General features: G+C 42.6%; 1 protein-coding gene across 1 annotated transcript; it reads left to right on the top strand.

Moving 5' to 3' along the window:
• Nucleotides 1-9,953: 9,953 nt before the first annotated feature.
• LOC118619811 (GTPase IMAP family member 4-like) lies at nucleotides 9,954-10,635 on the top strand. The gene has a single exon (XM_036246569.1). It carries the CDS (start codon nucleotides 9,964-9,966, stop codon nucleotides 10,453-10,455), a length of 492 nt encoding a protein of 163 aa, XP_036102462.1. The 5' UTR covers nucleotides 9,954-9,963; the 3' UTR covers nucleotides 10,456-10,635.
• Nucleotides 10,636-20,508: the final 9,873 nt, after the last annotated feature.

The following is a 20,508-nucleotide window of genomic DNA, read 5'->3' as shown; positions in this document are numbered from 1 at the left end:
ATTACATTATGGTCAGGAAATACGGTCTATGTTATTTCAAGCCTATGCAATTTTTAGAGCATTTCTTTAGGAAAAATGTAACACTGATATTAATAAGCGTTCCCAATGTGTTTGAAGACAACTAATGGAAATTTTACAAAGTAGTCACATGTGTGCATTAGATCAAGCATATTAGTAATCAGGTCGCTTCAATCTTCTGTGTTCTTTTGCACTTTTATTTGCCTGTTCTAGCAACGACTGAGAAATGGGTGTTAAGCTTGTCATCATAAAGGGAGATTTGTCCATAGTCTTTAACTCCATTTGGAAATGAGATGCCTCTTCACGTGGTACATGGAAATAAAAAGCCATGTTTGATCTTGATGAGCAGGGCTTTTTAGCGACGCTCTGAACACATTGGAATTTAACTTGCCTTCTGCACTCATTGTCCTTTTCATTTACTCTGGCATTCTTTCTTACATAAATGAATATCTCATATATATATTTAAAATATTTTATTGCTGTTTAGAGAGATAGGAAGGGTGAGAGAGAGAGAGAAACATCAATCAGCTACCTCCTGTATGCTCCTGCCCCACCCCTCCCTAGGGGATTAAGCCTGCAGCCCAGGTATGTGCCCTAATGGGAAATTGAACAAATTACCTCTCAGTGCATGGGAAGATCCCTATCACTGAGCCACACTGGCCAGAGTACTATCTCATATATTTTATAATTTACAAATGTATGCCTTTTTGTTTATTTTCAGTGCCTTCTAGGAATATTGAAAGATCCAAAAAACAGAGTCTTTCCCTGCTAGTATTTAGTGTTGTATCCCAGTGCCTGGCATATAACAGGTTCTTAATAAATACTGAATGCAAAGTCTGATTCATTCCCTATTTTGTTCCTGTGGCTTTAGAATTTGATTGCTATATTTCAAGCTTTCAACCTTTCTCTGCTTTCATGCTTTAGAGTTAAATTTGTTTTGCAATCCACTGAAAAAATGTTTGTTTCTTTTTTTTATTGTTGTGAATCCTTACCCAAGGATAATTTTTTCATTGATTACCAGAGATTGTGAAAGAAAGAGATGAGGTTGTCAGCAGGGAGACAGAGAGAGAAAGAAACATCCATGTGAGAGAAACACATGACTGGTTGCCTTCTGCATGTGCCCCTATTAGGGCTGGGTTTTGAACCTGCAAGGAAGGTACATACCCTTGACTACAAAGAAACCCATGGCCCTGTGATTCATAGGCTGACACTCTAACTACTGAGCCAAATTGGCCACAGCATGTGTTTTTGTTTAAACTGAAACCTTGGTGCATTAATCATAATTATAGTTTCTGGTGTATTTGAATGCCTATCTAAAATATGGCTTTCTGCCTGTCCAAGCTGTTCCATAATTTATATTTCCCTTCTACCATGTGGTTTAATTTAGATTATATGGGTATTTTTCACATTCTATAGTTTATCTAGTAGTTTTGAAATTACATACACTTTCCCAAGTTTCTATGGGCTATCCAGTAACACATATTCACAAGTTATCAAAGCCTAAAGGTTCTCTATAATTTTAACTTCCTTCTATACAATATATTACTTAGAACATATTAATTATATTCCAATACTCCATCCCAACCTATATTTTATTGTATACTTTAATTTGATTTCTTCCCTCTTAAATCCATCTCTGGCCTGTGTAAATTGCATTCTGGTTTTCTTGTACAAGTGCCTCCTCCACTACCAGTGAGAAGTCACTGACATTATTGAGGGCCGATCCTCTGGGGTTTGTGGTAAAAGTCCCATATGGGACCCTTTTAGAATGAACCCTTGCCTTTGACTCCATGTCAGTGTGGCTTTGAGAAGCAGAGTTTAAGTTCTCCAAGTTTGGTAAAGGTCCTCAGAGTGACAGCTGGTGTCCTCAGTTCCAGGTGTGGTCCCTGTCTGAGAAAGCCCACTTTCCTTCCTTCTCAGGCCTGCTTTTAAGAAAATGGGTGTAATATTTTGAGTATTTTTAGCTGACTTTGGTGGGAAAGTTCATAACCTAGATACCTGAAAGAGAAGCTTAGTGTTTTTTTTTTGTGATGGTTAGTTTTTTTCCCCCATTTTGTTTCCTGAGCTAATGGCTCGAGTTAGGGCTATTTTTTCTGTCATCTTTGTCTGCTTTCTGGGTTAGAATGCACCCTTAGACAAGCTACCTGGAAGGAGGCATCAGGGTGTGAGTGCAGGCTGTCCCCCAGGAGACAGGGCAGGGCCAGCTGCTTGGCCAGAAGGCAGAAGTCTTTCTCTGGAGATGTTCTAATCCTTAGAGAGGACCCGTTTTCAAGTGTGGGGATCTGAATTAGCAGGAAGTGAGGAGGTCATGCAATCAGGGTGTCATAGTTACCTTCAACTCACTCCTCCTGTCAACCCAGGCGCCCCACTGCATTATAGCTAAAATTTCTGGAGCTGAACCTCACCCGGGTGCTGCAGGCAACGCCTGTGGTCATTTCAGCTGCAGCATCCCTGGGGTTTGTGTGTGAATGTTCTGGCCCAGTTCACCTTTGATCTCTGTCTGCCTTGCAGACATCGGTGGGAACCTCCTGTCCCCAGTGCTCACAATTTTAAGTCCCTGCAAAGATTGTGAGAAGACAGAGAACATCAGTGGTAGACCACAGACTTCCCGGGGACTGGGTGTGATGTGCTGAAAGTTGTTTTCTGTTCTCTTTACCATACATTTTTCAGTAAAGTGCTGTAAATATTTTTATATGCACAGAAGGTAAGGCATGGGTTTGAAAAGGTGTCCGATTGTGAAGAAAACAGGAAATGTTACAAGAGCAGAGACGATCAAGAACAAAGCCTTTGAGGTTTTGAGCTTCAAGAGGGGCAGCAATGGCTCTGGCTGTGTGGGTGGTTCAGTGGTTGGAGAGACCTGCTTATACCCCAGGTCGTGGGTTCAGTCTCAGGTCAGGGCACATCCAGAGACAGGCAATTATCACATAAATAAGTGGAACAACAAATTGACGTTTCTCTCTTTTCTCCAAAAAATATAATGAAATAAAATTAAATAAAATACAAGGGCCCAAACACAAGCCAGTGTGACAACTGTTGGCCCATTTTACAATCAGTCTGCAAAGTGTTGATCCTCATTCTGTCCCCTTGTACCAAAGTGACTGCAATGTCCTGCTCTATTTAACTTTCACTTTTTAAAATCCAATTCATTTCTCTCTTTAGTAGGTTCAATAATCAATTTTATAAACATATTTTCTACAAGTCTTGGTGTTCGAATTAACACACATAGGTGCCTCCAGGTTTCAATGTCTATTCATTGTCTATTATTTTAACCTTTACCTTCTGACCCCCTTCATCTATTTCTCTTACCCTTGTCTCTGGAAACCACCATTCATTTTCTGGATCTGTGAGCTTGGTTTTTCTTTTACTCATCCTCATCCGAGGACACTTATCCATTTATTTTCAGATAGAGAGGGAGGGGAAGAGAGAGTGAGGGAGAGGGAGAAAAACATTGAGTTGAGAGAAACACATTGTCTGGTTGCCTCCAGCATGATACAACAAGTTCTGGGGATGACCAGCAACTGAGTATGTGCCCCTTGACTGGAATCAAACCTGGACTCATTGGTTCATATGCAGACCTCTAAAGAGGAAGCAAGAATCAGATAAATTAAAAAAAAATTTTTTTCTTTATTGATTTTTGAGGTAGATGGAGGGAGAGGGAGAGAGAGAGAAACATCGATGAGGGAGAACATTGAATGGCTGCCTCCTGCATGCCCCTCTCTGGGGATTGGGCCTACAACACAGGTATGTGCCCTGACCGTGAATAGAACTGACAACCTTTCCAAGCACAGAAGGAGGCCCAACCAACCGAGCCACACCTGCCAGAGCTCAGAGAGACTTTCGATCAATTTATTTATCAAATATTTATGAGAACCACAATTTGTCCAGTGTTGTGTTTACCCCCAGATAATAAGAAAAACACAAGACACACATGGTCTTACCTGGATCACAGAGCTCAATACCAACGGGGCTGAGGCCTTCCTGTTGTGGGGTGTGTTTGTGGGAACCCCGGGGAGTGTGGTCAGAGCGATCAGTGAGAGGACCACAGCAGCCCTGTACTGTCAGTGGTGATGGTGTTGGGGAGAGGAGTTGGAGTAAGAACATCAAATTTTAGTTTTGAAAAAGCATCTGCTTATAGAGGAGAAAGGAGAGTGAAACTGGTGTGACAGGTTAGGAGTCTGTTACATGGCAAACACAGCCATGGATGGATGAACAAGGAGGTGGAGAGAATGGCTAGATTTGCATATTTCGAGGTATAATTTCTAGAACTTTCTGGTAGACTGATGACCCGGTGAGGAGCAAGGAGAGTCAACGACTCCAAGGTGCCAATGCCTGGATAGTGATGCCGTCCACTGACATGGGGGCAGATCGTTTCCGGGATCTCAGGCAGGACAGGTTGAGGGAGGGGTGGTCACAGCTTCCATTCTGGCCGAGGTCTGGTTCAGGTGCCCATGGAGGTGCCAATGGGGGACTTGAATGGGATGTGAAAGTTCAGACCTCTGAGGGGGGTCTCGGCTGCAGAGAATGTACAAGCGGCATTTAAAGCAGTAATTTCCTGGATTAGGGGGCAAGGGGCCCAAACCGGAGCTGAGGAAACACTTGAAGCATTGCTGTTTGTGTAGACAAAGAGCAAGCAGTGTAAATGAAACTGATTCTGGGGAGTTGAGAAGTTTTGCGAAATGGGGGGCAGGGAGAAATAAACTACCAAGTTTTTGAAAAAGATATTGTTGGCTGGGTGTGGTTTCAGGTTCCAGTCCTCCCAACTCTGTTTCCCTAAAGTGAGTTGTGTTTGTTGTACAGGAATTCAAAATACCATGGCCACGCTATTCCTCAGTATGAGTTTCAGCTTCAGTGAACCCAGGACCAGCACGGTGAGAGGGTGCTGGGGTTCCCCAGGCAAGAATGGATCGAAGGGAGCTGACAGGGTGTTCTCCTGTCCTGTCTGCCTGTCTCCAACTGAGCAAGAGCAAAATAGTCCAACACATTTCTTATTTTTTCTTTTTCCATCTTGTTGTTATTGTTAATTCTTTCCCTAATGTATTTTTCCTTTAGATTTCTTATTGTAAATTTTATTTATTTTTATTAATTAATTAATACATTTTGGTTATAGATGTTTCTCCTTTTTCTTTCACTGATTCCCCCCTCCCTCATCCTCCTCATCCTTTCCCCAGCTTTGTTGTTCATGTTCAATAACATGCTATTTAAGCTCCATGTTTTTTGTTTGTTTGTTTGTTGTATCTTCACCGGAGGACATTTTTTCATCTTTTGTTCAGTTAGAGTGGGAGAAACAGAGAGGAAAAGAGACAGAGCAACATCAACGTGAAAGGGACACACCAAGTGGCTGGGGACAAACTGCAACTGAGGTACATTCCCTTAGTGGGAACTGAACCCGGGTTTTTTGGGACTGCAGGCCCACGCTCTAACCACTGAGCAAAACAGTCCAGGGCTAGCTTCCATGTTTTTAAATGTCTTTGCATGTTCTTGTTGCAATTGATTTCTAGTTTCATGCCATTGTGATCTGAGAAGATGCTTAATAAGATTTCAATCTTCTTGAATTTGTAGAGATTTAATTTGTGTCCTAACATGTGGTCTATCTTTGAGAATGTTCCATGTGTATTTGAGAAGAATGTTAATTCTGTGGCTTTGGGGTGTAATTCTCTGTTGATATCTATTAAATCCATTTGATCTAATGCTTCATTTAGAGTCTGTGTTTTCTTGTTTATTTTATGTCTATAGGATGTATCCAGTGATGTCAACGGGGTGTTGAAGTCCCCTGGTATGATTGTATTGCTGTTGCTTTTTTTTTTTTTTTTTTTTTAAAGTTTTCCAAAATATTTTTAATATACATTGGTGCTCCTATATTGGGTGCACATATGTTTACCAAGGTTATATCTTCCTGTTGGATAGATCCTTTCAATATTATGTAGTGGCCTTCTTTGTCTCTATTTATGGTCTTCATTATGAAATCTACTTTATCAGATATGAGAATTGCTACCCCCGCTTTTTTTTTTTTTTTGCTTTCTGTTTGCTGGAAAGATTTTTTTCCATCTCTTCACTTTCAACCTATGTGAGTCTTTGATGTGAAGTGGGTCTCTTGTAAACAACATATATGTGCATCATGCTTTCTTTTCAAGTCAGCTACTCTGTGTCTTTTTATCAGAGCATTCAAACCATTTACATTTAATGTGATAATTGATATGTACTTATTTATTGCCATTTTTGATTAGTGTGGTTCTATTTTTTTTCCTAGTTCTTCTACTAATTTCAGCAGTCCTTTTAGCATATATTGCAGTGCTGGTTTGGTGTTAATATATTCCCTTAGCCTTTATTTTTTTGGAAAGCTTTTTATTTGACCTTCTATTTTGAAGGACAGCCTTGCTGAGTAGAGTAGTCTTGGATTCAGATCCTTGTTTTTCATGAGCTTGATTACTTCATACCACACCCTTCTGTCCTGTAGTGTTTCTGTTGAGAAGTCTTCTGAGAGCCTTATGGGGTTTCCTTTGTAAGTCATTTATCTCTTCTGCCTTTAGGATTCTGTCTTTGTCTTTAATTTTTTGTATTTTAATTACAATGTGTCTTCATGTGGGCCTGTTTGGTTTCTTCTTACTTGGGGTTCTCTGTGCCTCATGAACTCGAATGCCTTCTTCCCTCACCAAGTTAGAAAAGTTTTCTGTCACTCTTTCTTCAAATGTATTCTCTAACCCTTGCCCATTTTCTTCCTCTTCGGGGACTCCTATAATGCGAATGTTTTTACGTTTCCAGTTTTCCCACAGTTCTCTTAAGCTGTCTTCCTGTTTTTACATTGTTTTTTACTCTTTTTCTCTTATTGGTTGATTTTTTTCTACCGTGTGTTCTAATTTACTGATCCGGTCCTCAGCTTCCTCTACACTGTTGGTTAGTCCTTCCAATGTGTTCTTAATGTATGCTGTGTAATTCTTCATTTCCACTTGGTTGGTTTTCAATGTTTCTATATCTTTACTCATGGTGCTAATGTCCTTACTCATGCTATTGACCTTTCTCAAGATCATATCTCTGAACTCTACCTCTGATAATTTGCTTAGCTGCATTTCATTGATTTCATCTTTGATAGAGTTCTCCTGTTTTTCATTTGGGATTTGTTTTTTTGTTTCACCATTTTAGCTATCTTCATGAGTTATGGAGCCTGCCAAATTTTCCCTGTTGGTGTTAGTGTTCTGCTCTTCGTGGCTCCCTCAGCTGGGTGTCTATGAGCCTGGGTGGGCTCACATTAAACACCACTGTCAATTCTTATTTTCCTGGGTAGATTTTCAAACTCAGGATAAATTCAGTTATTCTCTAGCTTTTTCCTGGTGGCTAATACTCTCAGTTACTTAGTGCCTTTGAATGTAGCCTTGGTGTTCTGCATAAGAGAATTTTCAGAGGGTGGGATAGATTCTGCTTGTTAATGAGCCTCAATTTGCATTTCTTTGCCTCACCTGTGAAAGGTTGAATCTCTGAGGGGTGTGGGGGCTGCTGCTTTTTTCTACAGCTCTGGGAAGGAGCACAATGGCCACCATTCTTTGTGGTCTCAACTCAGCAAAAACTCTGAGTGCCCTCCAAATCTCGCGTGTCCCCACAGAGTACCAGCTCAGTCTTCTCTCCTTCTTCCATATCCCCCAGGTGAGTGGCTATGGCTATTTTAGCACTCTTTTCTGGCTCTCTGGACTGTGGAGTGGGCTTGGTATTTATTTTTCAAGGTCACTGCTCAGAATTAAGACTGCTGATGTCCGACGGCTCCCAGCCTGCCACGCTGTAATGCTTCTGCAGATCCTACCAGTGTCCCTGGTTATGTGGTCCTGTCATGCTGCTTTTCTGTTGCTTTTTCCCTAAGGATTTGTCTTTATTTCAGTTGTAATTCTCGTTTGGTCCTGGCAGATTGTCTGCGTAACTTCTATTCACTCCACCTTCATTTTTTTACGTCCTCTACGCCAATCTGGTGTGCAGCAGGGTGGCACAGGTCTTTCTGCTTCCCCAACACTTTGCAGGTCCCATGGGTAACTGGATCCCCTTTGGGGACTGGCTCTATGCCTTTGTTAAAGGCTGCTGGGTTACACAGGCATCTCTGGTGCTTCAGCACCCACAGGTCCCATGGGTAGCTAAATGGCACAGTCCCTGCTGGGTCACACAAGCATCTCTGGTGATTCAGCACCCCACAGGCCCCATGGGTAACTAGATTGCACAGTCCCTGCTAGGTCACACAGGCCTCTCTGGTGCTTCAGCACCCCATGGGTCCACGAATAACTAAATCACACAGTTTCTTTTTGGTTGCACAGGCCCCAGGTGCTTCAGCACCCCACAGGCCCTGTGTAACTAGATCACACAGTCCCTGCTATGTTACACAGGCCTCTGTGGTCTTTCAGCGCCCTGCAGGTCCTGGGTGTAATTAGACCTCACACTCTCTGCTTGGTCGTACAGGCCTCTTTTGTGCTTCAGCACCCTGCAGGTCCCAGGGGTAACTGGATCGCACAGACCCTGCTGGGTCACACAGGCCTCTATGGTGCCCCCACACCGTGCAGGTCAAGTGGGCGGGCAGCTGGATCTCACCAGTCTCTCTGGGGCTTGGGTTTCTCATTGCTCTTGTGGGCTGCTGGACTGCACAGGCCTCTATGGAGCCCCATGTCCTGCCACTGGCAGCTGGGAAGTGCTGCTGTCCCATGGGGCTCAACTCTTGCTTAGCTTTTTTGATAGTTTTTGGGGATGGTTTTCAGCTCCTGGTCTGTGCTTCTGTTGCCTGAGGATGGATGTCTGCTCCTGAGTCTCTGTTGCTTGGGTATATCTAGACTCTGATCAGGCTGCTACTATGGGGGATGGTGCTGGGCTCTGGGCTGTCTGAGGTTTATGTGACCAGCACTTGGGGAGCTCCACTACTGGGCACTGGTCTGTGTTGACACAGAGTGTCCACTGGTACAATGTTGCCTAGTGTGCTGGTGGGTTCAGGTTCCTGGGCCCTAGTGGCTCCCCCTGCCTCTGCCCAGAGAAGATCCAGGATCTTCCAAAATGGTGGGGCCTCCACCAGGTGCAGGGAGAACTGCCCTGAAGAGCCACTTACCATGGTAGTCAGCTGCTCCACAGCACAGGAACCTTCTGCTTCATGTCTCTGCACTGCTCAGGTTTGGATGTCCAGCTTCCCATACACTCACATTCTCTAACACACTCATCCTACCTCATGTCCTGCCCTCCACCATCTTCCATACATCTTCCCATTGGATTTTTTAGACAGAGTCCAAGAGAGGGAGGGAGGGAGGTGGAGAGAGAGACAATAAGAGAGAGATTGATGTAAGAGGAGCACATTGATCATTTGCCTCTCATGTGGCCTGGAATGGGATTGAAGATTGAACCTGCAACCCAGGTATGTGCACTTCACTGGAAATTGAACCCATGACCCTTTGGTCTGCAGGATGATGCTCTAACCACTGAACCAAACCGACCAGGGCTTATTTTCTTATCATTGCCTCTGCTCTTTCTTTTTTGTGGACCCTCTACACTGTCTCCTGAAGATGTAGCATCACGGCTGAGGGGAGGAGAGGGTAAAATATCCTCACTCATCCCATGCGGTTCCTTCTTCTCTACTTCCCACAATGTGAGCACATCAGAAGGGCCAGTTGTGGCCTGGTAGCATCTCTACCCCTCTCTTCAACCTGAGGGAGGACAGAAAAGGAGGAACATGAGAGAAATTAATTCTTTTTTCAGGTCCCTAATTTCCCTGCTCCTTGTGGCCTCACCATAACCAACACATTTAAGAGACTGGCTCAAAACTCCCAAGATTCACAACTGAGGCCTGTCTTAGTGGGTAAGACTGGAGCAGGGAAAATTGACACAGGGAAAAGCATCCTTAGAAAGAAAGAATTTATTTCTAGCATTTCAGCAAAATCTATCACTAAGGTCTGTGAGAAAGGGAGCATCACATGGTGCAGGAGGAAAATTGTCATCATGGACACGCCTGGCATCTTTGACACCAAGGTACCAGCTGCCAACACTGAAAGGGAGATTGCTCATTGCATCGTCCTGACTTCCCCAGGGCCTCACGATGTGCTCCTGGTCGTCCGTCTGGGCCAGTACATGTGGGAAGAGCATAAAGTGGTAAAAAAGATGCAGACGATGTTTGGATCCAAAGCCAGAAGGTACATGATTCTCGTCTTCACTTGGAAAGATAACTTGGATGGAATGGAGTTTTATGATTATTTAAAGGAAGCTCTTAAAGTCCTCCAAGATCTGGTGGCTGAGTTCAGGGATTGCCACTGTGTGCTCAACAATAAGGCGACGAGGGCTGAGCAGGAGGCTCAGAGGGCCCACCTGCTGGACATGGTGCAGCGCGTGGTGATGGAAAATGGGGGAGGGTTCTACACTAATCAGATGTTCCAAAGGGCTGAGGTGGAGATTCAGAAACTGATCCATGTGATACAAAAACAAAGCAGAGATTAACTGGAGAGGGAGAAAAGGCAGTTAAGAGAGGAGTACAAGGAGAACATCAGAAAGCTGCAGGATGAACAGGAGCGGATAATGAGAAAGGCAGACATGGAGCGCACCCTGGCAGAAAGGGAGAGAAGCTGTGCTGAAAGGCAGCAGAATGCCAGAGTTGAAGCTGAGGGTCAGAAAGACATACTTGACGTAATCTTGACAGTATTTAATATTGATTTTTTCATTTTGAAACTTGGATTAAAGGATGTAAGGGAATGAACATCTGTCTATATTTTTGGCATATTTCTGGGTGCTCCTTCTCTATATAACTCATTCCCCAAAGTCAAAGCACTCTGTTTTCATCTCTCAGGACTAAGGAGTGTAGTAAATGTCTTTGGTAGACATTTGGATGATTTAACAGGGAACAGACACTTTCCCAATATGTAAAGCTTTAAGGCAGAAAATGTGGATGTGTCCTGTCTTCTGAACTCTTTCTCAGACACAGATGAAAGGAAGGTAGGAGACCAACAGAGGAGGACCCCAAGCTTTCTCTATTCATCCCCAGTAACCCTTTCTCCTCCAGATACTCTCTATATTGGCAGATAATCTCAGCCTGTGGCTTTTCTTTATTTTTGCCTTTTGGACAAAAATGATCATTTGGCCCATGTGTTTAGAGAAATCACTATTTACTTTATTTATTCTATAGTTAGAGATACCCATGGAGGAGAACGTGTTGAATTGCGTTTTTACGGAAGGACTGAGATTGTTCCTTATCATCTGCTCAATGAAGAACAGAGAGTTGTCTGGCAAACTGATTTCTGAGAATTTAGCCAAGTGAAATGCCAGAGAGAGGAAAAGACAGAGATTCCACAGATAAGAGAACAAAGGGTCATATACTCAGATGTTTCTGTAGAAATTCAATGACCAACCTCAATATAATCATTTCTCTGAGTAAGTAGTTCTATATTATTCTTTTGATCTTTATTCCTTCCTTCCTCTTTATCAAAAAAGTAAATCCACACTTACAAAAACATTTCACCACATTTCCTTTACCCCACAGGTATCCTTACTGCTGTGCAGGCCATCCGCACACTGCTGCCTCCACCCACTTTCAGTGTTTGTGTGCTGTTACCATAACAAAACTTTCTTATTCTCTCATATTTGTGCAAAATTGAATTTCTTTTACCTTAGAAAATACTATTAGTATTTCTTCTAAGAACACAGAAATGAATTTCACTTTTTGGTGAAAGTCAAGATTATCTTTTTCTACCCTCTAAGATGTCTCTCATTTCCCCTGAATGTTTAATCCATGTTCTTAACCACTCCCCCCATCAGAGTTCACATTCTCCTTGGATTCCTTCATTATGTGCTGATAGAGATTGTGTAAAACCAAGATTTCTGAGACCCATGTAGGTTTCCTGGGGAAAATTTACTCAGTATATGGATAACAATAGTTGAAGTCTTACCTCTTTCTACTGGGTACTCCTACTCCAATAATTTCTAGGATTTCCCAAAGCATATTACCATGTTATACCAGCACATTCTTATGGTCAGATGCCACTGTCCTTGATATGCCATCCTGAAATTGGCTTCTCCATGCACCAAACAATATTTCCCCCAATAGAACATATACATCTCATTTACTTCCCCCAAACACAAATCAGAATGGTCTGTACATTTAAAAAAAGATAGTAAAGCAATAAGGATAAGAGAAGCACCACAGAATGAAGCTCATGATTCTTTTAGAAACAGTCACTCACAGGGACACAAGTTTGGTTTGGAAGTAACTCTATTTTGACCCTCAGTTTACTGCACGTACACACCCTTGCAGTTTTTCGTAAATGTGAAAGTCTTGAGAAAACTATAAAGATAAAGAAATGGATTAATGATGGCTTTGGGAAACTCAGAGAAACCATGGAGAGAAAGAGATTAATGATTGCCCTGTCCTCTGTAAATAGCTCCTCTTGCTCGTTCTGTATCAGTTCCCTCCTTAACATTGCCAAAAGCGGCATCAAGAATATAGTTGTTTTTTTGTTTTTCTGTAGTTGTGCCTTTGAAAGCAGGCAACAAAGAAGGCTCAGGGCTGTTGATTTGAGGAGACTAAGACCCCCACAGCCCACCGGTGAATAAGGTGCTCTTTTACAATTCAGCTGTGTGTCTTTGGTTATTTTGCTGACACGTTACAAAATTTGAAGGCCTCACCAAGGTCCCTGGTGCGCTGGGACAGCAGGGGTTAGACACCTAGGATGAGCAGCCTCTCCAAGTCTGGCTGCCAGACACCTAAAGGTGTTCATGGGAGTTACAACCTGAGACATTCCAGGGCCCTGAAGATCCTACTTAGGTTTCTGATGAGGGTCCTGAAGAATGTACTTAGGTCTCAAGGTCCTCATATTTAAACAACTACAACAAGCATATGGTCTATCTGGGTGAGAGTGAGAGTACCAAATGTGGCACAGCCTCTCCTCTCCTGGGAATCCCCCTAAAACATTAGGTGAGGTTCAAATTCTGTTCCCACAGGATCAGGAATTTTCACTGGCCTGCCTCTGAGGCAGAAGGGGAGTCTGATGACCTCCCAGGAACTTGTGGAGTATGATTGTGTGTGAATGTAACTGTGTGTGAGTGACCGTGCCCCACAACACTAGTTACGGAGCCTGTGTACGTCCTTACCTGTGGTTCTGAAATGACCTTATAAGGCTAAGGGCAGTATCAGATTTTTGGGGACATTCCAGTTTCCACCTGAAAACCTGATCTGTACCAGGGTTTTATACCAACCTGCCCGATGCCAAGAGGCGTCTAAATATTCTTGAGGGAAGATGCCAGGTAGATGAACAGTAAATTTCTGTCGTGCGTGTCTTCCCTTGATTTTGTCCTCACCTGCCTCCCTACTGTGTCTCCCTCAACTTTGTTATGGTTAGTCTAATCAGGAATTGTAGCCCTAGTGCCCAGAAGACCTCATTGGGGTGCATATTGAAACATTATTAGAAAAGGATTTGAGGAAGGCTCTGATTAGGGCACAAAAATATCTGAAGGAAAGTTAAGGACCTTCTGTGAATTAAATTGACCCACATTCAGTGTGAGCTGGCCTGACACAGGGTCCTTTAACCCTGACGTACTGCAGGCAGTTTGGAATCAGGTCCCAGGAGATCCAGGACCTCCAGACCAATTTCTCTATATTAATCAATGGCTTGATGTAATAAGGCATCCACCCCATAGTTAAAGAGCCATGTCCTCTGAACCAGGACAGAAATACTGGTAGTGGACCTCACTCTGGGCCTCAAGAAAAACCTAGGAAGCGGTAGGAAAGCGACTGCAAGGCAGAGATACAGTAAAAGACCTACAAAGGGCTCCCAACTAAAGGGGAGAATTTGCTAAATCTTACATCCATCAGTCAAGGATCTGAAGGGCCATATCAAGGTTTTGTAGCTGGGTTGCTATAGGAAGTCAACAGAATAAGAAGTCACTCAGGGGCTGAATCAATAGTTAAACAGCTTGCTTATGAAAATGCTAATAAGCCCTGCGGGGAGGCACTGTGCCTTTACAGTAAAAAATCTAATATATCTGAAATCATTTATATTTGTTTAGATATTGAGGCTTCCCATATACAGGGGGCCAAAATAGCGGAGGTGTTGAAAGAAGTTCTCTTTTCTGGTACGGCAGAAAGAAGCAGTAAAGGATGTTACTGTGGAAAGCCAGGTCATTTTGCTAGGGAGTGTAGGCAGCACACCAGCACCACCAAGAACCAGTCAGGGAAGTCTGCCAAGAAGCCAGGACTATGTCCTTGCTGCCACAGGATACATCTTTGGGCCAAATATTGCCATTCTTGAATTAATATCAATGGACAACTGCTTGAACCCCAGCAGGAAACAGGCAAACAGGGCCTGCCTTGGCCCCATCAAACAATAAGGGCTATGTATGTCACCCCTGCTCAAGTGTTCCAACCAGAGTGCAGTCCAACACTACAATCTGGGATCTCTACGGTGTCACCTCAAGGAATGCAGGGCTGGAGCCCCATCCTTCTGCCACTCTCAGAGGAGGCTAATATTCCCTGCTTGCCCAGGCCTTTATGCACAAGGAGTGGCCACTATACCAAGGAAGGGGAGTGGCTTCACCGCTGTTGTCCAGACCTGCAGTCTTCCAACCCACTTTGGAGAGGCAGTGGGGCAGTGAGCTGTGGGCGGATGCACAGGCACGCATCCCGAGGCAGCCAGGGCCTCAGGGTTCCTTGGGAAGAGCGGTCTGTCTGCAGAATAGGAATGTTCCTCTAGTGCCAACCCGGGTGCCTCGTCTGTGGTCCCAGGTTTAGTGACGTCAAATTTCCAACAGGTTTCTCTGAACTTTGTGGAATTGAAAATAATAATCCCGGGCAACAGTGTGAAATGCTCTTGGAGAGAGTTGAAAAATGCTCTGCCCCACATTACACGCACACTAGCATGATGATTTCCTTTTTTGCATCCTTTTGAAAACATGGAGTCAGAGGAAATTTTCCCATCCCTCTGTCTGCTGAGGATCCCAAATACTGCCAAGGGAGGGCTTCTTTGGATGCTTTTCACCTTGTTCTCCTGTTAGGCCTGAAGGCCCAATTGGTTGAAATAGCTCTAAAGGTATATAATAATAGGTACACCCATGGGGAAAACAAGACAAAAGAATAGCAAAAATAATATCACCCTTAAGGGAAACAGGGCACATGGACAAAAATAATCCTATGAAGGGAATCATGAGGAAGGATCAGGACTAGGTCTAGGCCCCGAAGAGGGATAGAAACGACAAGGGCAATTCAGGTGTAGAAGAACAAAATAAAAAGCCATTCATGAATGACAATAGGGGACAAACTAGTCAGTTACCTAATAAATACTGGTGCAGCATACTCAGTCCTGACAGAGCCAATGGGGCCCTAACCTACCCCTGGACTTCAAACAGGACTATAGACCTTGGGTAAAATTGTAACTCACTCATTTAGGGTCATGCCAGTGTGCCCATAGCCCGTACTCAGACGTGATCTCCTCCAATGATTGTTCAATTACTGGCAAGTGCCACTCCAGGCCAGCCCCACATTAATTACCACAAGACATTGGCCATCAATCCTGTCAGCTTGCCTCCAGACGATGACCCAGAGAAATCTCTACAGGACTGCCTGGAGGTAACTGACAGTGCAGACGACCCGCCCAGACCTCCCACTTCCATCATCAAATGAGGTATTGTTCACAGACAGAAGCAGCTATTTCCAGGAAGAAATCAGGTAATAGGGACTCTGGACCATGCCATTTTGTCACAGTCCTTAAAGAGGGGAACTTCAGCCCAAAGAGCTGAACTTATCGCCCTAAAACCAGTGGGACCTCTCCAGATACACTAGGTCAGAAGATGGCATAGCCAAGCAGATACAAGCCATAAAGTAAATCAATGGATGGTAGACACTGCCTGATGGGAGGTTGTGGGTCTCAGAGCCTCTAGGTCAAACTCTGGTCAACCAGCTACACCAGACTACCCACTTAGGTTACACCAAGCTGACTGAACTCCTGAGAGACAGATAATGTCCAATAAGATCACAGGGAAAGGGAGAAGGTTAAGGGAAAAGCAAGAATGTGTGGGTATGAGTAGGGAGAAAGAGAAGAAAAACTGGGGGATGTGCAGACAGAAGATAAATTGAGCAAGCCCTCAGGATCATGGCAGGGAGGGGACTGAAAAAGTCACAGAGGGTCTGTCAGCAAGTTGAAGAAGGATTGTGGAGAGGGAAGAAGCAAAAAGAGAAAGAATAGAGAAAATTAAAAGATAAAAAGGAATAAAAGAAAGGGACATACATATTACAGGAAGACAGGGCATTGGAGGAATACTCAAGAAGGGAAGAAAATCGGATACTAAATGAGAGAGGGAGAGCTTGACCCTGGTAGTAGAATAACAGTGTGGGATGTAGTAAAGAGAGTAACAGGTTTAGGCTACTTCTGACCCTTGGAGAAGACAATGGCCCTGCCTTTATAGCAAAGATATCACAGGATATCTCTAAAGAGTTAAATATAAATTAGAAGCTTCATTGTGCTTACTGACCATATTATTGGTAGGTAGAGCACATGAACAGAACCTTAAAGGAAACTTTAACCAAATTTACTTTAGAAACCAGTGAAAACTGGACCACTCTGCTCTCCTTGCCCTCTTACAGTTCTTACAGGCCCTGCAGTCCATCCAGAAGACCGTCCATAAGCACACCCATGAAGCCCTGCCTGTGCCCACCGCAGACCCTGTATAATCCTTGCAGCCCAGGGACTCAATATGGATAAAAAATTTCACCACCCAGAAACTAACTCTGGTCTGGAAGGGATCATACAATGTCATCCGAACTACACCAAAGGCTGTCAAGGTCAAGGCAACCTGGCTGCACCATTCCCAGATGATGAGAGATAAAACAAAATAGACGGTCCAGGTGTCTCATGACCTCTTAAAGATGAATGTTTTGCATTTATCGGAACCTTAATTTTTATGCTTATGATTGTTCAGGGAAATTTTTATAGATCTAGGCCCCAATAGAATTGGGAACTCAGAAATAGAATATTGGGAGTGGTCTTAAGGAGGTTTCAGAAAAACAAAAACTATACAGAGGATAGTAAATTCTATAAAACTCCTTGTAATTAAGGGCCAAGATAGCCCTGTCATAGAAAAAGAAAAAAAAGTCAATAATTTGAATTATAAATAAAACCAGTGGGGATGAAGTAACTCAATTCTGACCCTCAGTTACTGCACTTGCATACCCAGGCATTTTTATTTTTATTTATTTATTTATTTTTTATTTATTTATTTATTTATTTATTTATTTATTGTAAAATGGGGGCTTTGAGAAACCCAAAGAAGGCTATGAAGATAAGGGTGTTAATGTCGGTCTTGGGAATGTCAGAAGAACCATGGAGAGAAAGAGATTAATGGTCGCCCTGACCTCTATAAACAGCTCCTTTCGCCTGTTTTGTATCAGTTCCAAACCTTAATGGTGCCAAAAGCCGCACCAAGAATGTAGGTTTTTTTCTGTAGTTTGTGCCTTTAAAAGTAAGCAACAAAGAAGGCTGGGAGCTGTTGGTTTAGGGAGACTATGACCCCCACAGCCTGCCAGTGAATAAAGTTCTTTTTGAAAATTCAGCATGCGTTTCCAGCAATCTCACTGACACATTACACCAGTTTCACTCTGCAGAATATGGTGCGTACTGTGTCTATTGTTTTCATCATTGGAGATTCAGACCAATTCTGAGGTTGGAATTAGACATCTTTTTCTATCACAAGCTTCTAGAAGCACACGTTTAACAAAAGAGCCCCACATACCTTGCTGGGAAAAGTAAATAAAAGTTTAATATGAAAAAATCATTAATTTCTCCGTGGTTATTTTCTTGTAAATGTGTTCCATCATTCTTACGTTTCCATTCAGGTAAAGGTTATACATGAGGCCAAGTACAAGGTTTTGCTCTTGAGAAGCAGTCAGGAGATGAGAAGCCCAAGTAAAATACGCTGAGAGCTCAACTGCCCATTTGTCTCAAACGGCAGAAGGCAGACAGAAGGTCCTTAATAAATACCATGCATTGGCCCTGGCCAGTTTGACTTAGTGGTTAGAGTATCGGCCTGTGGTCTGGAGAGACCCGGGTTTGGTTTCCACTAATGGCACGTACCTCAGTTGCAGTTTGTTCCTGGCCCTGGTTGGGTTGTGTGGGTGGCAACCACTCGATGTGTCCCTTTCGTGTCAATGTTTCTCTCTCTCTCCCCCTCCCACTCTATCTGAACACAATAACAAAAAATTTCCTTGGGTGAGGATAAAATATATGTATCATGCATGGTGGTTAATACAATAGAAGAATAACATTTTTCCTTCTCTGAAGAGTGTTGGGAATGTATACCTATTTGTTTATTCATTAACAGTCAGTAATTGTTTGAAGTTCATGGAAGATTTTATGCCAGACACTGGGAATCTAGAGAAAGTAAAATAAAGTCACTTTTGAGACTGGCTTCTTCATCTAGCACAATGATTCTGAGAGTCATATAAGTTGCTTGTATTGATAACTGTTCTCTATTACTGATGTATAGTATTCCACCTCATGAATGTACTATAGTTTCTGTATTACTTCTCCTTTATTTATTTTTATCCCCCTAATTGATTTCTCTTGTCTAAATGCATTGGCTAAAACCTCTATATAATGTTGAATAGTAGTAAATGGGCATGCTTACTTTGTTCCTGGTTATGCATTCATACTGGCCAACAGGAGTATGTGGTGTGTATTTCTGAGTGAGTAATCATTAAGAATCGCACAGTAAATATTTTCTTTGAGTTTTTTTAAATCATGAATAGCAACTGAATTTTGTCAAAGGTATTAGAAAATCATCTTAGTGACCCTGGCCAGTGTAGGTCAGTGTTAGAGTCACAGAGGGTCACAAATAAGATTCCTGGTCAAGAGCATTTACCTGGATTGCAGGTTCAATTCTCTGTTGGAGCATGGGCACATGGCATCCAATAGATATATCTCTCTCACCCAAAAACATTTTTCCATTTTTGTTCAGATAAAGTGGGAGGGAGAGACAGGAAAAGAGAGATTTAAAAAAATCAATATGAAAGTGGCTGTCTCATGCACACCCCCAACCAAGGCTAGAGACAAATTTCAACCGAGGTATTTGCCCTTGACTGGAATCAAACCCAGAACTCATTGCTCCATGGACCAATGCTCTAACCACTGAGCTAAAGCAGCCAGGGTATTTTATGTCTTTAAAAACCTATTAATAAGTCAATGATATTAGTGGATTCCCTAATATTGAACCAGTATATTATTTTTGTTTCGAGTGTCACTTAATCATGATATATCACAGTCTTCATGTGGTTTTGGAGTATATTTGCTAATGTTTGATTTAGTGCTTTTGTATTAATATTCATGAAAGACATCATTTTATACATTCATCTATTCATACTGTCATTATCAGGCTTAGATTATTAAGGTTGTAATTGGTTTACACCTCTTTGAACCATCAATTTTGATCTTTCTTGAGTCAAATCCTTATTATGAAAATAATACATAATGCATAATACATAACACTACGACATGAAAACTAGCCCTTGACAGTTCTTATCTCATTTATCAGACTTTTGATCAGACAATTCTTATCAGTCATTACTTTACATCTATAAGTCAATCAATCAGGTAAAATGTGACCTAATGAACTCTCTGGTGGAACCAAGACAGAATCACCCATTTTCAAACAGAAACAAAGTCCAAAACCAAGATAAAGTTCAAACCAACAAGTAGTTTCAAACCAATCCCGATTGTAGAATCTTATCTCATACCAACCGATACCACAAATGACCTTTGCAAGATACAAGCGGGACAGAGTCCAAACGGTGAAGAACAAAATTCCCTGTGTGCACACCTGTTCAATGTACCCAGTTTTGGAGCTCATCAACTCCCCCAGTGACCGTTAAGGAGCAGGGAGAGTCCCCTGAGATAAGACACTCACAGCAGGTATGCTCCGTGGTGATCCTGGAGCCACAATGTCTTAAGATCAGAGTCTGCTTCTTATGATGTTAGTTCCTAGAAATCTAGAGCCAACAAGCTGCTTACCTGCAGTCACATGTTAGTGTCCAGGTTGTCATTTAGGGAAATGATGTTAAAATTATGGTGCGGTGGGTTACAAGGTGAGTGGAGACTACAGCAGGGACCAGAAGCCAAATTTACAATGTTTATTCTTCTCTCCATATGGAAGGGAGCCAGTGGCACACATGATGCCAGTGACAACAAAACAGGAGAAACCAAATGAGTAAGACTCAGCTCAACCCACTTGTAGAGAACCTCTTGGTCTACATAGACAATAAACCAAAGAACCAAAGCACAGGTCAGATCTGATCACCCATGGCCAAAAGAAAATGAGGACAGTCTGTCCTGTGTTTCAAAAGTAAAAAATAATGGTAGTAAATGGATCAAGCCCTTGGCTTTTTGTGTTTTTTTTTGAATCCTCACGCAAGGACATTTTCTCATTTATCTTCAGATAGAGTAGGAGGGAGAAAGGGAGGAAGAGAGATAGGGAGAAACATCAATATGAGAGAGACACATTGAGTGGTTGCCACCCACA

This window comes from Molossus molossus, unplaced genomic scaffold (genome assembly GCF_014108415.1).
Source record: "Molossus molossus isolate mMolMol1 unplaced genomic scaffold, mMolMol1.p scaffold_m16_p_7, whole genome shotgun sequence".
Taxonomy (NCBI): Eukaryota; Metazoa; Chordata; class Mammalia; order Chiroptera; family Molossidae; genus Molossus; species Molossus molossus.
Note: the sequence above shows the minus strand (reverse complement) of the source record. Positions and strands in the feature narration are given on the sequence as shown.

What these genes read in the sequence shown, in the direction of transcription:
- LOC118619811 (XM_036246569.1), top strand. Translation starts at nt 9,964, where the DNA reads ATGGACACGCCTGGCATCTTTGACACCAAGGTACCAGCTGCCAACACT.